This window comes from Nyctereutes procyonoides, unplaced genomic scaffold (genome assembly GCF_905146905.1).
Source record: "Nyctereutes procyonoides isolate TBG_1078 unplaced genomic scaffold, NYPRO_anot_genome, whole genome shotgun sequence".
Classification (NCBI taxonomy): Eukaryota; Metazoa; Chordata; class Mammalia; order Carnivora; family Canidae; genus Nyctereutes; species Nyctereutes procyonoides.
In genome coordinates, this window is record NW_026575034.1 from 17,518,115 (window position 1) to 17,541,015 (window position 22,901).

At 37.5% G+C, this 22,901-nt stretch overlaps 1 protein-coding gene across 4 annotated transcripts in view; it reads left to right on the forward strand.

Moving 5' to 3' along the window:
- SBF2 (SET binding factor 2) overlaps window positions 1–22,901 on the forward strand; it is a 463,379-nt gene that overhangs the window by 252,061 nt on the left and 188,417 nt on the right. For all 4 annotated transcript variants that reach the window (XM_055317649.1, XM_055317650.1, XM_055317651.1 and 1 more), the window contains 3 exons: window positions 410–538; window positions 3,765–3,863; window positions 15,819–16,023. In XM_055317649.1, coding sequence (XP_055173624.1) covers window positions 410–538; window positions 3,765–3,863; window positions 15,819–16,023 — 433 coding nt within the window. The remainder of the gene's footprint in view (window positions 1–409; window positions 539–3,764; window positions 3,864–15,818; window positions 16,024–22,901) is intronic.

Genomic DNA, 22,901 nt, shown 5'->3' on the forward strand with positions numbered 1-22,901 from the left:
AGTTGGAAGAGGGGTAGTGGGAGAGGGAGAGAGATAATCTCAAGCAGACTCCCTACTGAATGCAGAGCCCAACTACATGGGGCTCCTCCATCTTACCACCCTGAGGAAATGACCTGAGCTGAAATCAAAAGTTGGCTGCTTAACCAGCTGGGCCTCCCTGACACCCCTAAATTGGTTTTTCTTTTAAAATTGAGTGTTAATTTTTTGTTTCTTCTCCTGCTTTATCGACAAACTCATTTTTATTCTAATACAATATTTCAGGTATCAAAAGTCCTTTTTGAGAGAATATATTTTATAACCCCACATTATGCATGAAGATATTTATTCAGTCTTTGATCTCTTTTTGTTTTGACCATTCATCCATTTTTAGGTGATAAATTATTCATTTTACTTTTTTCTTTCTTTACAGACAGCTTTCTTGGGGCAGCGTGGTTTGGTTGAGAACGATTTCCTCACCAAAGTTCTTAATGGAATGGCATTTGCAGGTTTTGTTTCAGAAAGAGGTCCTCCCTATAGATCCTGTGATCTCTTTGATGAGGTATAGTTCTTATCAAATGAATGGATATATACAGACAAAATTGGACTAGTGGTTAAAAGTTAAATAGTATTTTAATCAAAATCCTAAATATATTATAAATTAAATATCAAATAATACAAATGTTATTATGCTTATTAGATCTTGATATTTATAATGTGGATTTGAAAAATTAGAAAAAATATAAGATGTCACAGAAATACATTAAGTATCTTGAACAACTGAATTTAAATAGTTCATTAAAATCTTTTTGAAAAATTGACAAGCTTATTTTTTAAGGCAATAAGTACAATGATTCTTTTTATCAGTTTCATCGAGAGAAAGGTCTAGGTTTAACATATAGGTATGTGATTTCAAACTATAGTTACATCTAGTCTATTAGCATCATAAAGCCATAGTTGGCTCAGTGGCATTCTTTTTTTTAGGATTTAAATTCATTTAATTAACATATAATGTATTAGTTTCAGAGGCAGAGGTCAGTGACTCATCAGTTGCTTATAACACCCAGTGCTCATTACACCTCCTTAATGCCCATCACTCAGTTACCCTATCCCCCGTCCGCCTCCCCTCCAGCAATCCTCAGTTTTTTTCTATAGTTAGGAGTCTTTTATCATTTATTTCCCTCTCTGATTTTGTCTTATTTTATTTTTCCCTCTCTTCCCCTATGATCTTTGCTTGGTGGCATTCAACATTGGTCTATCTCCCGTAGGAGATCTTAAATGTATGGAAGGCAGATTTCATCTCTATCTTCAAGGAATTGGCCATGTAATGGGAAAATTAGAACAAATGTGACTCCAAATAAGGATGCTCTTTTGTGTTAGTCGTGATTTACTTTAACACATCTTTCCATTTATCATTTAACTGCATTTACAGCAGCTCATTCTGGTGGATAGAACAATGAATATTATTCCCATTTCAATTTCTGAAAGAGCACTATATTGGAACCAATAAATCTAAAAGTTCTGTGAAGTATATGAAAGGAAAACACTCTTAGCACCTAAGATATTGGAGAATAGTAACAGTGATCATGTTTTGCTGCAAGTGGTTTTATTTTATATAAAGAATATAGGAGCCAAGTTCTATCCTCGGTTCCGAGAAAGATCTTTTATTTTCTGCAAAGATAAGTAATCACAGGTAATGAATGAAGGGGCCCATGCTGTGGTTCTGAGTATAGAGATCTGCACCAGATACCTTAGTTAATAACAAAAACGTTTAAAGACTTAGGAGAGATGCCCGGTGGTGTGTAGTTCTTTCTGATCAATTAATAATCACTGATCCCCTAATACCAACATTTAATATGATTGATCACTAACTAATACTAATATATGTATATATCAGCTTTTATATCCTGAACTAAGTAATTGATACATAATGTTTTATGGAGTTACATTAGATGCTCTCCAGAGTCCTTTCTAGTTCTCAAATTTTATTAGTCTCTAAAGCATTCTGAATAGTAACATTGGTTTATATACCTTACTTTTTTGTCTATCTAAATTCTCTTAGTAACTCATTCTGGCAGCTTCATCACAACTACTAAGTCAGATTGATTGCCTGCAGAACGCTTGCTTGCTATGATCTCTGACTATTGTTGTACATCTTTCCCTTGCCTGGAGTATCCTCTGTCTACCTTTCATTGTAACCATGGCTTCCTAGTTTTCATGGTCTGCTCTTGTCTCACCACTTCCTCCAAACTTTCCCAGAGTAAATGACTCTTGAGAGCCACTTAGTCTGTATTAAGTTTTATGTTAGGTCTCTAACTTTATGTGGCAACTTACCTTTTATAATTTGTATTTATATACATAAGATATACATATAGCCTCTTGATTGGAAATGATGCTAAGGCAAATGATGCTATTGAGTCTCCCCTTAGCGTTCATCCAGTTCTGTGTTCTGCCTACAATTAGGATTTTTGGTGTCTAATTTATGTTGTTACTTAAAAGCCAGTTGTGTATATGTATATTTCAGCCAAAGGCCTCAACGGAATGAGATGCTGACCTAAGTAATTTCTCCTTCCACCCCTGTTAGGCCATTTAATTTGCTTGAGTGTGCTTTTTTTTTTTTTTTTAAGATTTTATTTATTTATTCATGAGAAAGAGAGAGACAGAGAGGTAGAGACACAGGCAGAGGGAGGAGCAGACTCCATGCAGGGAGCCTAACGTGGGACTCGATTCCGGATCTCCAGGATCACGCCCCAGGTCAAAGGCGGCACTAAACCGCTGAGCCACCCAGGCTGCCCTTGAATGTGCTTTTAAAGAAAAATAGCATTTGCTCCTGGGAAAGGGATCCTTGTTTTCATTTAACCTAGGGCAGTCTACCAGTCTGAAGATTTAAGAGGCTTTGAGAGGCTACTTACATTGTGTATTGTCTTGTCCCCACTCCCGTCAAATAGGCCTGTTAGAAGGTAAGGTATATTTACCTTTGTTTGACAATCTTTCTGAATCTTGGACTAAAATAGGTGAAGTCATAGTTTTGTATGTTTGTCTTCTTTAGTGAATCTGTTAGTTTCCAGAAGGAAAAAATCCTGTATTTTACCCCTTTTTTAAAAAATCATCCATCAAAAAAAAAAAAAAATCATCCATTTACCCTTCTTTCCCATATACATATTTTTCCTGTTAGTATTCTTCTCTCTACTTCAAATGGATACACCCACACAGTTCTCTCTATGATACACTAAATTAATTTACTGGGGGAAATGGATTAGAGTTATATAATTTGAGAACTAGAAGGAGGCCAAAGGTCATTTTGTTTTTCCATCTGATAGTAGAGATGAAAAGACTGAAGCTCAGGAGTTTTACTGACTTGTTCCAAATCACACTGTCAGCAGAGCTAGGACTAAAGTCTGAGTGACCTGACTTGAACATTTGGTTCATGTTTTGTGAGTTAGGGAAGTGTTTGTAGACTTTCTGATCATCTGAAATTCTCTGAGTGCAAGAATTCTCCGTATGAGGCCTGGAAAATGAGAAGGTCTCTCCCAATTGCAGAAATGACTTTTCCCATGAAGAAATCAGGCCCCAAATCATCAGGGAGAGACCACCAAACCATCAAAAGACTTGACTGATTCTGTAATTCTAGAATAGAGGTGAAACCCAGCAAAAATGTAAAAGATTTTGTTTTAATAATAGTATGTATTTTAGATGCTTTTTGGTTTGCAAATTGTATGAAATTGTCACAGTTTTCTAATTTAGCATATTTTGGAGTTGATGTTTTGCCATTTGATTCTTTTTCCAAGTTGGTAGCTTTTGAAGTAGAGCGAATTAAAGTTGAAGAAAATAACCCATTGAAGATAATAAAGCATGTCAGAGAACTGGCTGAGCAACTATTCAAAAATGTAAGTAAATATATTTTAGATAGTCATTAATTTAATTTAATTTAATTTTTTTAAAGATTTATTTGAGAGAGCACATGTGTGTGCACAAATTGGGAGTGAGGCAGAGGGAGAGAATCTTTCAAGCAGCTTCCCCACTAAGCATGGAGCCCAACTGGGGGCCTGATCCTAGGACCCATGAAATCATGACCTGAGTCAAAAATCAAGTGAGGTGCTTAGCCAACTGAGCCACTCAGGCATCCCAGATAGTTAATTTTAAAAGTATGTAATTATCTTATTTAAAAAACTAAGAAGCTACATCTTTCTAGTAATAATCTTTTTGTTCTGACTTAAAACTTTTTGGATTATAAGTTACAAGATATTACAGTTCAAAGTGATTTTCCTGTCAATCAGCTATGCTACAAAGATAGCTTAATCATGGTTTTGCAGTCTGCTATGTGCCCTTATTGTGATTTTCATTTAGGTCTCTGTGTTCTTAAGAGCATTTTTAAGATGTAAAGATTAGACTCATTGGAGACCAGAACTAGAATTGACCGATATGCTCTGCTTTAGTGTGGTGCAGTGATTGTCATCTGGATCAGGAAAATTGTTTGAGTTGTATTGTTTTGAGCAGATAGAGAGTAAAAAGCTGAAAGAAAGAAAACCAATTATTAAGTGACCACAGAAACTCAAGGATGGAAATATTCCTTGTATAGAAGAAATGCAGTAAGTTATAAAGATTGGGATGTGATAAAGTGTGAAGTAATCGTTTGGATGCCAAGACAGAAAAGAACCTAAGGTGATAGGGAGATTATGTACATGCAAAAAAATGGATTTTGGCTAATGATTACTAGTCATACTTCCTATGTGTGAAACCACCCAGAGTTGAAACTTTTACTAAGAGAATGGAAAGTATGGTATTCCAGGGGAAAGTTAAGGGAAGATGCATTTTTCAGGAAATATATTTAAGAAGGATTTGGGGTTGGTTATCCTAGTATTGTTTAAATTAATTATTTGAATAGATGGACCTTTTGGACATGGGGTCATCAGTCAGTGCTTTGTCACATTCATGTGAAATCTGAGACACAATTGGATAAAAACAGGAATTCTGAATTGTGTTTGTTTCATATTATTCAATTATTTGTATATTTTATTTCTGAAGTTATTTTAAAATCTATCCCTTTAACTAATACTCTACGCTCCACATATAACTATGTCCAGTATAAATCTATTTCTTGATTAATATGCTGAAACTTAAAAAAAAAAAGTTCTGTGAGAAGGAAAATGTGCGTTCTGTACTGGTCTTTGCCATTTATGATGGCTGTGTAGAACTAATGTATTGCATGACCTCGTGAGAAATTTCTGATGACTTACTGTAATAGTGATGAATATTGAGTGTTTAGCACAGTGTACCAAACATGGGAGTAAGCACTTTTATATGCATCATCTGTAATCTTCATAACCACAGGTTAAGATAGGTGTCATTATCCCAATTTTACTGAAGATAATTGACTCAGGATCGTATGGCTATGAAGTGATTGAATCCAGATTTTAAATTCAGAAACTTTCATCTGTCCAATTCCTAAGCCTATTTTCTTTCTCTCCATTAGGCTGGCTCATCTCCAACTGGAAAAATAGTGATACTTCCAATGACAGACTTTATACTTCATTCTTTATAAAGCACTTTATCATACTTTTGCATTTGATCTTATAAATAACCCTGTGAGATAAATAGGGCAGATGTTGATAGGTGAGGAAACCAGAGGTAGAAAGTTTTTGTCTTGTCCACTAGGAGTGATTTACTGATAGATTTCAAAAAATAGCAAAACATCCAATGGGAATCAGTGTTTGAGATTTTGGGACTGATCCCTTGAATAACTATATGTTTATTTCTTAGATCTTTATAAGATTATTCTGAGCTGTAAAATTTTATAGCCTTTAAGTGACCAGAGCTGGGGTTTTGACACAGATTTGTGCCTGTTATATGACTAAGTACATCGCATATGTAAGGTACTGTGCCAAGCCACTCTGATGCAAAAACAAAAGTAATTTCCTTTCTTGCCATCCTGGAACTTAAGTTTTGTGATAGCTTATACTACATACTACTAATATGTAATACTACATATTACATAGCTTACACTAAACTGACACAAAACTGAAAACTGAAATAAATAATAGTTATATATTCTTTTTTTTCTCTTTAAATAGACACATTATTATATCCATAGGTGATAAAAATCCCAGAACTACTGTTAGGCACATAAATGTAAACCCTGCTGAATATTTAATGTTATTGAGCTTGTGCAACCCTAGCATGGTTTTTTTTTTTTTTAAGATTTTATTTATTTATTCATAGAGACAGAGAGAGAGAGGCAGAGACACAGGCAGAGGGAGAAGCAGGCATCATACAGAGAGCCTGACGTGGGACTCGATCCAGGGTCTCCAGGATCACGCCCTGCACTGCAGGCGGCGCTAAACCGCTGTGCCACCGGGGCTGCCCCCCCAGCATGGTTTTGAGGCCAGTGACCTCTTTCTGTCTTCCTGTCTGGATGAAACCCAATCTTGCTGGGCATGATTTTCTGTCCTTGCTTCTAGCATCTTCCTTTCATTCAACAAATGCAGTTATTTCACCATGTTCTTTTCTAGATTGAAGTCTAATTTGGTATCTGTTTGGACTTTGATTACTTCATCCATTACTTGTTCTAACTGATGTAGTTCAAGGTTTGTTTTCTGATTTTCTGCTCTGAGGGCTGAAAATCACTCTTCTCCAAAATAATATCTTTTTTTCACATTAGTAGCCTAAGACATTATTTGCTGAGCGGCAATCTCCTGCTGCATCTTGGTGACCACATATCCTTGTAGATGATATCCACGTTGGTGTCTATGATCTTTTTTTTTATTTTTTTTTAAGATTTTATTTATTTATTCATGAGAGACACACAGAGAGACTGAGAGAGAGGCAGAGACACAAGCAGAGGGAGAAGCAGGCTCCATGCAGGGAGCCTGATGTGGGACTTGATCCCGGAACTCCAGGATCATGCCCTGCACTGAAGGCACGTGCTAAACTGCTGAGCCACCCAGGGATTCCCTGGTGTCTATGATCTTGACCAACGCAGCCAGTGATTTTTGCTTGCTGGGTGGTGAACCCATTTTCTTCAAGTAAACACACTAAGGCATGGGTATCAAAAGTAGAGCTTCTTGTTCCCAAAAGAGGTGAAATCTCTCATTTTGTGCTCCAGATCTCTCTTGGAGGAAGACACTCAGCTGTGGCACAGACAGAGGATTCTGATGTCCCTCAAGGGGGCCTGCCTGGATGCAGGGGAAGGGATGGAGGTTCCCGGGCACCAGCACTCCTGGTGGACAGGAGGCTGGCCCAGGAAAGGCAGAGCAGTTAAAAATTATACCTTCTTAAAGATAAATGTAAAACATAAACAACACCTATCCTTTAAAAACAACACTTTTAAAGTGATCACCATGAGGGACTGTATTACTAGGTAAGAGAAGTATATTGCCCTTCATTTATTAACCCTTATTGGGCATTCCTCCCCATCAGTCTTATTCTATTCCTTTTTTTAAAATTTATTTATGACAGTCACAGAGAGAGAGAGAGAGAGAGAGAGAGAGAGAGGCAGAGACACAGGCAGAGGGAGAAGCAGGCTCCATGCACCGGGAGCCTGACGTGGGATTCAATCCCGGGTCTCCAGGATCGTGCCCTGGGCCGAAGACCGGCGCTAAACCACTGCGCCACCCAGGGATCCCAGTCTTATTCTATTCCATTTAGTTTAATCACTTCCATTTTTTCAGTATGTATTTATAGGCATCTGCTAGTGTGAGGCATTTTCTAGGTATACAATTCCTCTAATATCCTTCAAAAGAAATACATGTACCTGATCAGTAAGAGTTTCAGAATATCCCCTGGATTGTCATCAGACTTTCTGAGATTCCTTCTGGTTGTAAGATTCTAAATTCTGCAAGTTTCCAACATTCCTGAAGTGAATACATTACAAAGTTAAAAAGCAGAGCATGATGGTAAAGTTACTTTTTTGGGTCATGCAGGAAGTCCAGGGGAAGGAGGGAGGATGATCTCAAAGCAAGGAAAATAATCCAGATGGTTCTATTTTTAACTAGTCAGGGATTTTTTTTTTTTATCACATTCTAAAATTCCCTTTTGGTAAGCAGGAATCAACCATATAATTTGACTGTTTCCTTATTATTGGGTTAGAATTGAGACCTGGTGATTCCACTTAGATGTTTGTAAATACTTTGTTGCAGTGAAGTCTGGTATGTGTACCTAGTCTCTGTGCTTTGCTTATCTTTGAAGTACTGAAAAGGAACCTTAATTTCTCAGTTTCTTCTCACCACTCCTTTATATTGCTTTTTAGTGAGTCAGAATGTGAAAGATATGAGTTGGATGAATTGTAACTCATTTTGGGCGCTCTTTTAACTTTCTGGAGCTTCCTAATAACTAAGGAAAGAATTTGGTGACTTAAGTAGAGGAGGGGAATGGTAAGTGGACATGAAGGAGAAGGAAGGAAATAACTCCATTTGAGACAAGTTGTGTTAAGCATTGGCAAGTTTTATACCATGAAGATTATCTGTCATTTATTATACAGCTTTTCTTTCCATTCTCAATTGATAGTACTGGGTCTGGGTCTGCTTGAGTTGGCTTTCAGACTCCTCTTGTCTACATGATAGCACATTTATGTACTTACTGGCTTTGTCTCTGTGATTTTCGTACACACTTACAAAGGACCACTAGCTATGCACAAAATGAGAATGTTAAGATAGGCCAAGATAAGAACTTTATAAAACCTCCATTCCAAGGCATCAAGAAATCAGTTGGACATGTATTTTACAGTTTTACAAAGTACAGCTTTTCTAACTTGCTTTGTATCTGTAATAGTACGTAAGTATTTGCTAGACTGTAATTTGACAGTTTTCTTAAAATTTAAAGGAAAAATGAGAAGACTTGGGGTTTCTTGTAGAATAATATGAGATCTCTATTTGTGCTGTAAGAATATTTTTTCCCCCAGGATTGCAATGAATAGATTTTGAAATCCTAATGGGAGAACAAAGCCCACGTACAGGAATAGCCTTTGTAAGTCCCATAAGATCTATACCCTTGGGCAGCCCCGGTGGCCCAGCGGTTTAGTGCCTCGTGCAGCCCGGGGTGTGATCCTGGAGACCCAGGATCGAGTCCCATATCGGGCTTCCTGCAGGGAGCCTGCTTCTCCCTCTGCCTGTGTCTCTGCCTCTCTCTTCGCTCTCTCTGAATGAATAAATAAATAAATAAATAAATCATTAAAAAAAAAGATCTATACCCTTTACATTGCCACATAAAGTTAAATTCACTACCAGGCAAATTTAATCTACACTGATGATATTAGTACTCTTTGCTAACTGTAAATAAAAGGATTTTGTTATTGTTATAAGAAGGAAGTAAAATACTGTGATTATCTTTAGTCTTAAAAAGTCAAAACATAAACCACTTACTTAGATTTTTGTGATGAAATCCCTAACCCAAACATAAAAATCACACTTTCCCCCTTATTTATTTGTTTAAGTCACATTTGCTGTGATACAATTTACATATAGTAAGATTTACTTTTTTAATGTACTGTAGATTTTGACAAATGATCTTGAAATGAAAGTATTCAAAGAAATGAAATGGGGATCCTTGGGTGGTGCAGCGGTTTGGCGCCTGCCTTTGGCCCAGGGCGTGATCCTGGAGACCCGGGATCGAATCCCACGTCAGGCTCCCGGTGCATGGAGCCTGCTTCTCCCTCTGCCTATGTCTCTGCCTCTCTCTCTCTCTCTCTCTCTCTCTGTGACTATCATAAAAAAAAAAAAAAAGAAATGAAATGAAACTATACAACCATCACCATTACAACAAAGACAGAACATTTTTGTCACCCTTCAAAATTTCTTAATTTGTTATAATCACTTCCTCCTACCACCTCAAGCTCTTAGTAACTGATCTGTTTTCTGTCTCTGAAGTTTTTGCCTTTTCTGTAATGTCAGTATGTAGCTTTTGAGTTTGGTTTCTTTCACTTAGCATATGCCTTTCAGATTCCTCTTTGTTGCTGCATATATCAGTTGTTTATTTCTTTTCATTGTTGAGTGTTATTCCATTGTATGGATGTATCAAATTTGTGTTTGTCCATTAGCTAACTCTAGGGCAATTTTGGCAATTATGAACATATGCAGAACATAAATGAACATAAATTTTCATTTCTCTTGGGTAAATATTTAGAAGTAGGATGCTGGGATATATGGTTAACAAAATATTAATTTTATAAGAAAACTAATAACTGCCAGACCGTTTTCCCAAACATCTATACCATTTTGCATTCCCACCAGCCATATATGAGTTCCATTTGTTCCACATCTTTACTAACATTTGGTATCATTGTTTTTTTGTTTTATTTTCTTTTTAGCCATTCTTATAAGTGTGTGGTATCTTAGAGTTTTAATTTGCATGTCAGCAGGTGAGTGAAAGTATAGGTCCCTTACCTAGTCATTACATGATCCCTCAGCACTTGCGAAGAGTATTTGTCTTAAAATACTCCATCTCGAATCATGAATTAGAGCAGTGGTTCTCAACAGGGGCAACCCCTCTCCTCTAGAAATTTGGTGTATGTCTGGAGACATTTCTCGTTGTCACAGCTGGAGAGGATGTGCTACTGGCGTCTAGTACACGGAAGCCAGGAATGCTTCTAAATATCTTAAAATATACAAGACATTCACTATCCCTCCCCCCCAAAAAAAGAATTACCTAGGTCGAAATGTTAATAATGCCATGGTACAGAAACCCTAGATTAGGGCAACCATCACATTAGATATTAAAGTCATATACCAAATTTAGTTGTATTAAGGATGCAACGTTAATTCAGTAGGATGATCATTAAAGGTCCTGTGAGGATGGAAAATTGAAAATGTTTCCTTGCATCAGTATTGTATTCATAGCTAGGCAAAGCCCAGTTACATTTTGTCAGTGTTCAATGACTTTGTCCAGTAATAGTATTGATTTCAGCTATGTTTGAAAAAATTTGTATAACATGATATTTCATACAACTCTATGAATAATTGGTGCACATTAAATAATTTTTTAAAAGGTTTTATTTATTCATGAGAGACACAAAGAGAGGCAGAGACATAGGCAGAAGGAGAAGCAGCCTCCTCACAGGGAGCCCGATGTGGAATTCGATCCCAGAACCCCAGGATCACGCCCTGAGCCAAAGACAGATGCTCAACCACTGAGCCACCCAGGCATCCCAGTGCACATTAAATAATTATTAAATACCTAAATTAATACGGGGAACTTGGTAGCTGCAAACAAGGTCACATTCATTTGTCATGCACTGCTAAGACCAACATGTGGAAAGAAATATTTTCCCCAATGTTGCCTACTTGGGATTTCCAGTAGAGTTTGGGGCTTTTGTTTTATTTTGTTTGCTTTGCTTTTATTTGAAGTGCATTCTCAGCCTTGTTTTCCTTAAGCCCTAGGCATATTCTCATTTGGCTTGCCCCCCCCCCCCACCAAAAAAAAGAAATAAAAGAAAAATCCATGTTTCCAAACCAGATGGTATGTGTGTCATTCTTTCAAGTCTGAGAAAAATCACTGTACTTCCCATTACTATCATATATTCTCAAAGCAGGATTACAGAGCCTATTTCTTGAAAATCATTACTAATTTTAAAATTCCCTCTAAACAGTAGTGCATTTTGCTGGCTTTTTGGGGCAGTTTATCTTGGTTGCCTTGGACAGAATTGTTACCATGTTCACCATAAGTATTTAGTTGCCCGAATTCTTGGCTAGTAATTTATAATTTCATTTCTGTACAATCGAAGATGAAAATTTGGCAGCTGCTTTATTTTATTGAAAATAATGAATTTCCTTGTTTCCACAAAGATATTCAACAACAAAATCGGGCTGTGGTTTTTAATGAGCTCAGTAATCTTCAAGGGACTTGCCCAAATGCAGTTGAAACTCCAAGTAAGAACAGATGTTTCTAAGAATATGCAGAGTTCAGTGTGAGCCTTAAACTTCTCATTTTTTGTCTTCTAAAAAGTCATTATGTGACCAAGTTGGCTATAAGGTAGCAAATGTTTATTTATATTTACCACACTGTCCGTTAGAGGGCAGCAGTATACAGACACAGTGACCAGAAAACCAAGTATTAGTGTTTCAGGAGCATGAGCCATTTTTGCTTTTCCATCTTTTAAACACAAATTGAATATAATATAGTAACTTTATCCCATAATCTGAATTTTTATGTAGACTATCCATACAACTACAATAAGCCTCATCTTTAAACTTTGTTTTAAAATGATTAAAAAATGCTTTTTAGTCTTAATTGTATATAGATTTGGTTTATAATATTTCAGATCACTTATGAGAAGAAAAACACTATTAGCAACTAATGGCAATGTCTTTTCTTTAATAAGTGATTCCTGTTTTAACCCTTACTGACTACAGTTATTGTTGTTAAAATATAAGTAGCTGGTGATATGATAAGAGTCTTGGGAAAACAACATGATTTAAGTTTTAGAGGCATGGTGTCATACCAAAGAATATGTAATGAATAAGTATTTTTCAAATGAATGTACTCTAAATGTTTGAAAAAAGCTTTCATATTTATTCTGTGTGTGCGTGCGTGCGTGTGTGTTATAAAAGGCTTCCTATAACAACTCATTTTGTCCTCACAAGAACCTTATGAAGTAGATTCTGTAGAATTATCTAGATTACAGATGAGGAAACTAAAACACAAGTGGTGAGTGAATTGACACTGCAATTGACACTGCATGTGACACTGTCACATGACTGGTAAGTGGCTAAGCTGGAATTTGACCCAGAGATCTGACATCAAAAGACCATGCACTAAAAATACCTTGTTGTACTACTCTTTCATTGAATTGTCTGACCTTTCCTCTGAATTGTAGTGCCACCTGTGTTACATTTTTACACATAGTCCTGTTTTGGGCTCTTTATTCCATTAGCCTTTTTAACCCTTACTCATACCAGTTGCCATACTATATTAATCATTACAGGTTTATATAAATTTTAATATCTAGGAAGTTTGACTTTTCCATTTACTCTTCTTCAGAAATATCTGTACTATTTTGGGATCTCTATTCTTCCTTACAAAATTTAAGATGAACCTATCACATTGCAGGATTTTTACTAGAAATAATATATGTATCCTTAATTTTCTAAATAGCCTTAAGTCTTAGAACAAGATTGAAGAATATATACATTAAGAGAGATGGATAAAATATAGTTAGAAAAGATACTAGCATCCCTAAGTTTTATTTTCTACCTTTATTTTCCATGTTTTAAAATTTGTTACAATGAATATTATTTACATCATGGAAAATAAAGTTTTAAATTTTATTATAAAGAAAATAAATGTAAATAGAATCAGAAGTAATGAAGAATGTATTTTATTTTTTTAAAAAGATTTTATTTATTTATATAACAGAGAGAGAGAGAACACAAGCAGGGGGAGCAGCAGGCAGAGGCAGAGCGAGAAGTAGGCTTCCCGCTGAGCTGGGAGCCCAATATGGGGCTCAGTCCCTGGACTTTGGGTTCATGACCTAATCCAAAGGCAGACGCTTAACCAACTGAGCTACCCAGGTGCCTCTGAATAATGTACTTTAAATGATTCTGATTCAGACCCTCAAAATCCACATGAATTACCTTTCTAGCCTGAAAAAAACTACCAACAAGTTTTAGAAAACTGGTATTTGTAACTTTAAGAAGATATCTTAGCCATTGTGTCTGAAGAACAGAGAAAAACAAACATACTACTTTTGAAAAGGACAGTTTCAGGAACTACAGACCAGTGAGGTTGGTGTTAATCTAGGCATAATTTTAGAACAGTTTTTTCAGCATATAGTGTAGAAAGTAGTGATCATGAAGACTTGGAGAGATATTTATCTATCTATCTATCTATCTATCTATCTATCTATTTATTTATTTATTTATTTATTTTCCCCTGCCTTTACTAAAAATACAAAGGGAAAATACAAAGTAATGAAAGTTACTTTGGCAAGAACAAGTTTTATATCTGACTTCACCTTCTTGGGAACCTTGTAAGAGAAGCCTAAGTATATTACTTAGGCAAAGTTACGTACCAAGCATTACATAATGAGTAGAAGAAAAACTAGAACCCAGGCTTTTTTACACTTAAAAGAGTGTTAATTCCATTGTGTTGCTGAGATATGCTACCTGTATCATCTACCTTGACCCAACCGTTTCTTTATCTGGGTCTAGGCCAAATAACCATAAAGAATTGTGGGGAACAGCTCTAGTAGGTGATGACAGATGTCCATTTTAACTGTATGGAGAACATATACAGTAGTGTTGAGCTTAATCTACAATATGAATAACAGGTTCAGGGGGAAAGAGAATTTCCTGGTTGCAAAGAATAATGGTGGTAAAGCAGCTTCCCTAGATAGACAATGTTATTAAAGGATGGATTCCATTCTGCCTATAGTATTTGAAATATAATCCTACTTAACTGAGTGGCTGGATAAAAATTGACACCAGCCTTAAGGGTCTATGTAAATATTAACTGACACATTTAATTCAATTATTGCAGGCCTAGTAAGTGTTCAACATTGTGTCCCACTCTTTGGAAAACAGTAGAAAGTAGTTTACAGTGCCTGCTATGTGCCAGGCAGTTTCTGGATACAACAGGTATACAGCAGAAGACAAAAAATATTTTTTGATTGGCTGAAATGTGGGCCCTCGCAGAGCTTCATTTTAGTAAGAGAAGGGTAGACAATAAAAAGTAAAATTTGTAGTATATGAAAAAGTGGTAAGTACTAAGGAAAAAAATATAAGAGGAAAAATGAGTGTGTTAGGGGGTATAGTTTAGGTAGGGTGGCCAAGAAAGGTGGCATTTGAGCAAAGAAATACAGGAAGGAATAGAGGTTACTGTTCAAATTGTAGGGAGATGGGTAGAAGGAATGGTTAAGTGCAAAGGCCTTGAGGGGAGAACAAGAAGGTCTCCATGGCTAGAGCAAAATGAAGAAGAGAGTCTTCATGTAAATTATTTTGTAAATTATTTTAGGAACTTTGGATTTTACTCTCAGTCAGATGAAGATCTAGTTTGAATAGAGTATGTGATGAATGAGTAGAGTAGGTGATGGTTTGACATATTTTTAAGATCATTCTGCAGTGTTAAGGATAGAGTAAGGGAAGGAGCAAGGGTGGAAGCAGAGAGACTGTTCTGTGGTAATATAGACATGTTGACATGAACCACAGTGTTGTTGAAAAGTGGTCAAGTTATGGACATATTTGAAAGGCAAAGTCTGAAAGATTTATAGAAGAATGGATAATTAGGTATTAGAGAAGGGCATTAAAGATGTCTCTAAGCTTTTCACCTGAGTAGAAAAATAAATATGTCTTTTACTGAAGTGCGGAAGACTATAGAAAGCAGATTTGGAAGAGTAAGTGCTCCATTTTGGACATATATTTAAGATGTTATTTTAAATCCAAATGGAAATACTATGGGTGGATAGTTGAATATTTGGGTATGGCATTCAAGAGAAAACTCAGTGGGGGATAAAAATTTATGATCATTGGCATTTTTATGGTTTAAATACTGAGAATGGAAGCTGTCACCAAGGAAGTAAGTAGAAATAGAAAAGAGGCCCAAAGTCTGAACCCTGGGCTCAGATAATAATTCTGAGTAGACAGGTGAAAAGTAGACAAAGATATAGCAAGAAGACCTAGAAACCAAGTGTGAAAGTGTTCATGGAAAAGGAATAAGAGTGATCAGCTATATCACATGCTACTGATAGGTCATATAAGAAGTAAGATTCTGGTTCTCTTTATGGCATGTATCTGAATTATGTATAATCACTCATCTGTCTGATTTCAGTTTGTGGCCCTCTGAGTTCCCACTCTCTAGCTGGCAGTCTACCATTGTTATTTTAACTTCTGGTTAATTATACCTGTTTGATGTTGCAGGAGAATCCCAACCCTCATATGGCATTCCAGAAAGTTCCACGTCCAACAGAAGGATCCCACTTGCGAGTTCATATTCTTCCTTTCCCAAAGATTAATGAAACTCGGGTACAGGAATTAATACAGGAAAATCTTGCTAAGAACCAGAATGCACCTCCTGCTTCACGAGTGGAAAAGAAATGTGTTGTGCCAGCAGGTCCACCTGTTGGTATGTATTTATCTGGGAGTTTTTTTGTTTTGTTTTAGAAGTAAACCTTTTATCAAGATATAAGACACAAAATTGAAAGTGTACCACTTAACAAATCTTTACAAAGTAAACAAACTTGCGTGACCAGAATTGGAGCATTGTCAACATTCAGAAATATCCTTCCATTCACTGTCTCTCACAAACAGTAACCATTAACCCAGAAAAGAAAAATTGTTTCTTTTTTAAAAAACAGCCATATTGAGATAGAAGTCACACACCACAAAACTCACTCTTTAATACTCACAATTCCCTGATTTTTAGCATATCCCAGAGTTGTGCACTCATTTTCACTAATTTCAGAATGCTTTCATTATGCCAAATAGACATACCCCATACCCATTAGCAGTCACTCCCCATTATCCCCCAAAACCAGCCCTTCCCTAGCATTAGGCAATAATCTTTCTATCTTTATAGATTTACCTATTCTAACATTTTATATACATGGAGTTATACAGTGTGTGATCTTTTGTAACTGGCTTCTTTCATTTAGCATATTTTCAAGGTTCATCTTTCTGGCATGTGTTAGTACTCCATTGCTTTTTATGGCTGAATAATATTCTATTGTATAGATATGTGTGTGTATGTATATATGTATATATTCCTTTTCAGATTTACATGTTTAGCGTGCAGAATGATCTCTCCTCTAATTACATCTCTATTCCTTATCAAGTGTCCTTTCATTGTTTTGATCATTTTATTTTATTTTTTTTTAAGATTTTTTTATTTTATTTCAGAAGGAAAGAGCAGAGTGAGGGAGAGAGTACAAGTTGAGGGGAGGGATGGAGGGAAAGGGAGAAGCAGACTCCCCACTGAGCAGGAAGCCTCATGTGGGGCTCCATCCCAGAGTTCTGGGATCATGACCTGAGCTGAAGGCAGACGCTTAACTGACTGAGACACCAGCTGCCTCTGATTTGATCATTTTAAATGAATTGTGTCTAAGATTTAAAATCTTAGCCAAGCATAGATAGACACATGGCTACCAGAAAAATATAGTGATTTTTTCCTTAAACATTTAAACATTGTTCTTTAAATCCTACTTTGACATATTACTTAGAATATATTATATATATATATATTTATTTATTTTTATTTTTTATTTTTTTACATTTTGTTACCTGTTCACCAATTGGTGGATAGTTGGGTTGTTTCTCCTTTTTGGCTACCATTTTAAGAATGCTGCTGTGAGCATTCATGTGTAAGTTTTTGTATGTATATATATTTTCAATTCTCTCCAGTATATACATGGGTGTGGAATTGCTGGGTCATATGGTAAACCTATGTTTAATGTTTTGAGGAACTGCCAGAGAGTTTTCCAAAACAGCTGCATCATTTTACATTCCAACCAGCAATGTATGGGCATTCTGATTTCTCCATATGCACTAATGTTGTAGAGCATCCTTTTATGGACTCACTTACCATTTTTATATCTTCTTTGGAGAAATATGTATTTAGATCCTTTATTCATTCTTAATTGGGCTACTTGCCTTTTATTATTAATTCATAAGAGTCCTATATATATTTTGTATACAAGTCCCTTATCAGATAATATAATTTGCAAATATTTTTCCCATCCTATGGGTTGTCTTTCTTTATTGATTTTTATCTTCTTTTTTATTTTATTTTTTTATTTTTTTTTAATTTTTTTTTATTTATGATAGTCATACAGAGAGAGAGAGAGGCAGAGACACAGGCAGAGGGAGAAGCAGGCTCCATGCACCAGGAGCCTGACGTGGGACTTGATCCCGGGTCTCCAGGATCACGCCCTGGGCCAAAGGCAGGCGCCCAACCGCTGCGCCACTCAGGGATCCCTTTTATCTTCTTTTTTAGCTATTGAGAGAGTTGTGTTCAGGTCTCTGGTTATAATAGTAAAATTGCCTATATCTCATTTTAATTCTATCCATATTTTTCTTCATATATTTTGAAGGTGATTTATTGGATGCAGATATATTTATAAATATTATAGCATCCTGGTGATTTATCCTTTTATCATTATGAAATGTTCTTGTCTCGTTCTTGTCTCTAGTAATGCTCCTTGCTTTAAAGTATACTTTGATGTTTATATTGCTATACCAAGATTTCCTTTCTTAATGTTTGTATGGTTTATCTTCTTTTATTCTTTTATTTTCAAACTTTCTAGGGCATTTTATTTTATTTTATTTTTGGGCCTTATATTTTATGAATGCCTCTTATAAACAGCATGTGGTTGGGTTTTTTTTAAAAACCAGTCTATCTTAGTATACTACTTCTATTATTGAATAATATTCCTTATATTTATATAAATGTAATTACTGATATACTAATGGCTTTAATGTAGTTTACTGGGTTGTTTTTTTTCTATTTAATCTTCCTGCTTCATGTTTCCTCCTGCTTTCTTCCTTTCTTTTGGATTAATAAACTATTTTTTTAATTTAAAAAAATTTTATTTGAATTCAGTTTGCCAACATAGAGTATAAAACCTAGTGCTCAGGGAATCCCTGGGTGCCTCAGAGGTTTAGCACCTGCCTTTGGCCCAGGGCGCGATCCTGGAGACCCGGGATCGAGTCCCTCATCAGGCTTCCGGCATGGAGCCTGCTTCTCCCTCCTCCTGTGTCTCTGCCTCTCTCTCTCTCTCTCTCTCTCTCTATGTCTATCAAAAATAAATAAATAAATCTTTTTTTTTTTTTATAAATTAATTTTTATTGGTGTTCAATTTACCAACATACAGAATAACACCCAGTGCTCATCCCGTCAAGTGTACCCCTCAGTGCCCGTCACCCATTCACCCCCACCCCCCACCCTCCTCCCCCTCCACCACCCCTAGTTCATTTCCCAGAGTTAGAAGTCTTTATGTTCTGTCTCCCTTTCTGATATTTCTCACACATTTCTTCTCCCTTCCCTTATATTCCCTTTCGCTATTATTCATATTCCCCAAATGAATGAGAACATACACCGTTTGTCCTTCTCCGGTTACTGTGGCCAAGTTCAAAAAGGGTGTTGCCTGAGTTCTTCTCTGGGATTTTGATGGAATCTTGTCTCACATTTAGATCTTTCATCTATTTTGAGTTTATCTTTGTGTATGGTGCAAGAGAGTGGTCCAGTTTCATTCTTCTGCATGTGGATGTCCAATTTTCCCAGCACCATTTATTGAAGAGACTGTCTTTCTTCTAGTGGATCGTCTTTCCTCCTTTATCGTATATTAGTTGAGCATAAAGTTCAGGGTCCACTTCTGGGTTCTCTGTTCTGTTCCATTGATCTATATGTCTGTTTTTGTGCCAGTACCACACTGCCTTGATGAACACAGCTTTGTAGTACAACCTGAAATCTGGCATTGTGATGCCCCCAGATATGGTTTTCTTTTTTTAAAATTCCCCTGGCTGTTTGGGGTCTTTTCTGATTCCACACAAATCTTAAAATAATTTGTTCTAAGTCTCTGAAGAAAGTCCATGGTATTTTGATAGGGATTGCATTATACGTGTAAATTGCCCTGGGTAACATTGACATTTTCACAATATTAATTCTGCCAATCCATGAGCATGGAATATTTTTCCATCTCTTTGTGTCTTCCTCAATTTCTTTCAGAAGTGTTCTGTAGTTTTTAGGGTATATTTTGAGAACCATTTGAATGGTAAATGGTTCTCCGACCTTTTATTTTCAGGTTGTAGGTGTCCTTCTGTCTAAAATGAGTCTCTTGTAGACAGCAAATAGATGGGTCCTGTTTTTTTATCCAGTCTGAAACTCTGCGCCTTTTGATGGGGTCATTAAGCCCATTCACGTTCAGAGTTACTTGAACTTCTTCTTAAAGGGGAGTTTTAAGAGTCCCCCTTAAAATTTCTTGCAGAGCTGGTTTGGAGGTCACATATTCTTTCAGTTCCTGCCTGTCTTGGAAGCTCTTTAACTCTCCTTCCATTTTGAATGAGAGCCTTGCTGGATAAAGTATTCTTGGTTGCATGTTCTTCTCATTTAGGACCCTGAATATATCCTGCCAGCCCTTTCTGGCCTGCCAGGTCTCCGTGGAGAGGTCTGCTGTTACCCTAATATTCCTCCCCATGAAAGTCAGGGACTTCTTGTCTCTTGCTGCTTTAAGGATCTTCTCTTTATCTTTGGAATTTGCAAGCTTCACTATTAGATGTCGAGGTGTTGAACGGTTTTTATTGATTTTAGGGGGGGATCTCTCTATTTCCTGGATCTGAATGCCTGTTTCCCTTCCCAGATTGGGAAAGTTTTCAGCTAGGATTTGTTCAAATACATATTCTGGCCCTCTGGCCCTTTCGGCGCCCTCGGGAACCCCAATTAAACGTAGGTTTTTCCTCCTTAGAGTGTCATTTATTTGCCTTAATCTGTCTTCATGGTCCCTTAATTGATTGTCTCTTTTTTCCTCAGTTTCCCTCTTTGCCATTAACTTGTCTTCTATGTCACTCACTCGTTCTTCCACCTCGTTAACCCTCGTCGTTAGGACTTCTAGTTTGGATTGCATCTCATTCAATTGATTTTTAATTTCTGCCTGATTGGATCTAAATTCTGCAGTCATGAAGTCTCGTGAGGCCTTAATGCTTTTTTCTAGAGCCACCAGTAGCTGTATAATGGTGCTTCTGAATTGGCTTTCTGACATTGAAGTGTAATCCAGATTTTGTAACTCTGTGGGAAAGAGAGCTGTTTCTGATTCTTTCTTTTGAGTTGAGGTTTTCCTTCTAGTCATTTTGCTCAGTGCAGAGTGGCCAGAAACAAGTTGTATTGGAACACGGGGGAGTATCACTGGTCCCTCTAGCTGGTCTTCTGGGGGAGGGGCCTGTTGCGTTGACTTTCAGGTGTTAGCACTTGGGGGAGCTGCTCTGCCCCTGCCTGCTGCAGGGCTCAGCGGGGGTTGTTTACCCCGCCGGGCCCCAGGAGGAACAGTCGCAGTTGCTATGGCAACTCTGGAAGCCTGGATTCAGCCTCCGCAGGAACTACGGGGCTCGGGGCTCTCGGCTCTCCGTCCGCAGGGCCTGGAGGCTCCGGGGCGGGGCCGCTGATCTGCTCAGCTCGGGGCAGGAGCGTCCTCGCTGTCCCGGGCCCTCCCGGCCTCTGCCTGTCCCGGGGGAGGCCGGATCCTGGGCTGTGTCCCGGCGCCCTGTGCTCCGGGGCCTGCGCTGTGGGATTCGCGCTCCCGCCCTGCAGCTCCCTCCGCGGAGCCGCTCCCGAGCCCCTCCGAGCTGCTCCGGTCGGTCCCTCCGTGCGCGCTGCAGCCCTTAGGGAGCTCGGAGCACTCTCCTGCGCTCGCAGGTGTCTGTTAGTGTCCCCGGGAGCCCGAGGGCATCCCCGCTCTCCTGGGTCCTGCTCCAACTCCCTGCGAGCCCCTTTCCGCCCGCCCGGGAAGGTTGGTGCAGCTCCTGCTCCTCCGGGACGGGGCTCTCCTGTCCTGGGGACACTCGCCCCGGCCTCAGCCCGGCTCCTCGCGGGGCCCCTCCCCCTCGGAGGCCTTTTGTTCCTTTATTTCTTTTTCCCCGTCTTCCTACCTTGATAGAAGCGCGAACTCTTCTCACTGTAGCGTTCCAGCTGGTCTCTCTTTACATCTCAGGCTGAATTCGTAGATTTTCAGGATGGTTTGAAGGTTATCTAGGTAATTTGGTGGGGACAGGCGATTTGGGGACCCTGCTCTTCCGCCATCTTGCCCCTCCCTAAATAAATAAATCTTAAAAAAAAAAACCCTAGTGCTCATCTCATCACGTGCCCTCCTTAATGCCTGTCACCCAGTTACCCCATCCCCCCCACCTAATAAACTATTTTTCTTATTCCATAATTTATCTCTGTTAACTTGTTGTTTATATGTATGTTTATTGTTGTTTTAGAGGTTTACCTAGAGGCCATAGCACGCATCTACTTTTGTCAGTTCAGCTTTCACCAGAAACTTTGCAGGTCAGCTTAGCCATCTGCCAGAGTCAACCCTGAGTTCTCAGCCTCCTGTGTATACCCAGTATTGGCAAATCTTCTGGGGGAAAAAGTAGATGTGTGTGTTAACTCACCTCTCTAGCTTCTTTTCCCTTCTCTGGAATTTTAGGTTCTCCAGTCCTTCTGCTTCTATAGGAATTTGATATATTTAAGAAGATCATTTTGCATTTTCTCTGACTTTTGTAATTTTTCTTGGTAGGAATTTTGGTTTGCTACAAACTATTCCATCATACCTTAGAAGTGAGTGTAATTTTATTATCAATGGATAACAGTATAGTCATTGTATATTTATGTAGGAATGTTAATTTGCCATTCTTTTCCTTTTTTTAAATTTAAATTCAATTTGCCAACATAGAGTATAACACCCAGTGTTCATCTCATCATGTGCCCTCCTTAATGCCTGTCACCCAGTTACCCTATCCACCTATCCACCTCCCCTTCTGCAACCCTTTGTTTTCAAAGTTTTTGCCATTATTTTCTTAAGAATTAATAGCTTTTACTTAAGTGTTGATTGGACTTTAACATAGAGAGGGGATGGAGAAGGTAGACAAGTTAGGGTAAATAGTTATCTTTTGAAGGAGTTAGATAACTTTAATATTCATAAGCTAGCTGAGTTCTTTCTTTAAATACCTACGTGAAGAGATGAGAAATTGTTTAAAATTTAATTTACTTGAATTGTAGCCTTGTCTCAATATTATCTTTGTATAGTCTCTTTACTTTCCTCATTTTCAACCCATGTCAAATTCTTTCTTTAGATATATGTGGAGTATCTCATTGTAATCAGTGAGAGAGGTACACATAACTTAGTATTTAGCCCTGTGTATAAAATCTGAATGAATGAATGAATGAATGAATGAGCCTATGTCCAACTTTCTGGTTCATTTGGGTTGATCAGAATCAGAATTTCCTTTGTACTAAAATTAAAAAATATGAAT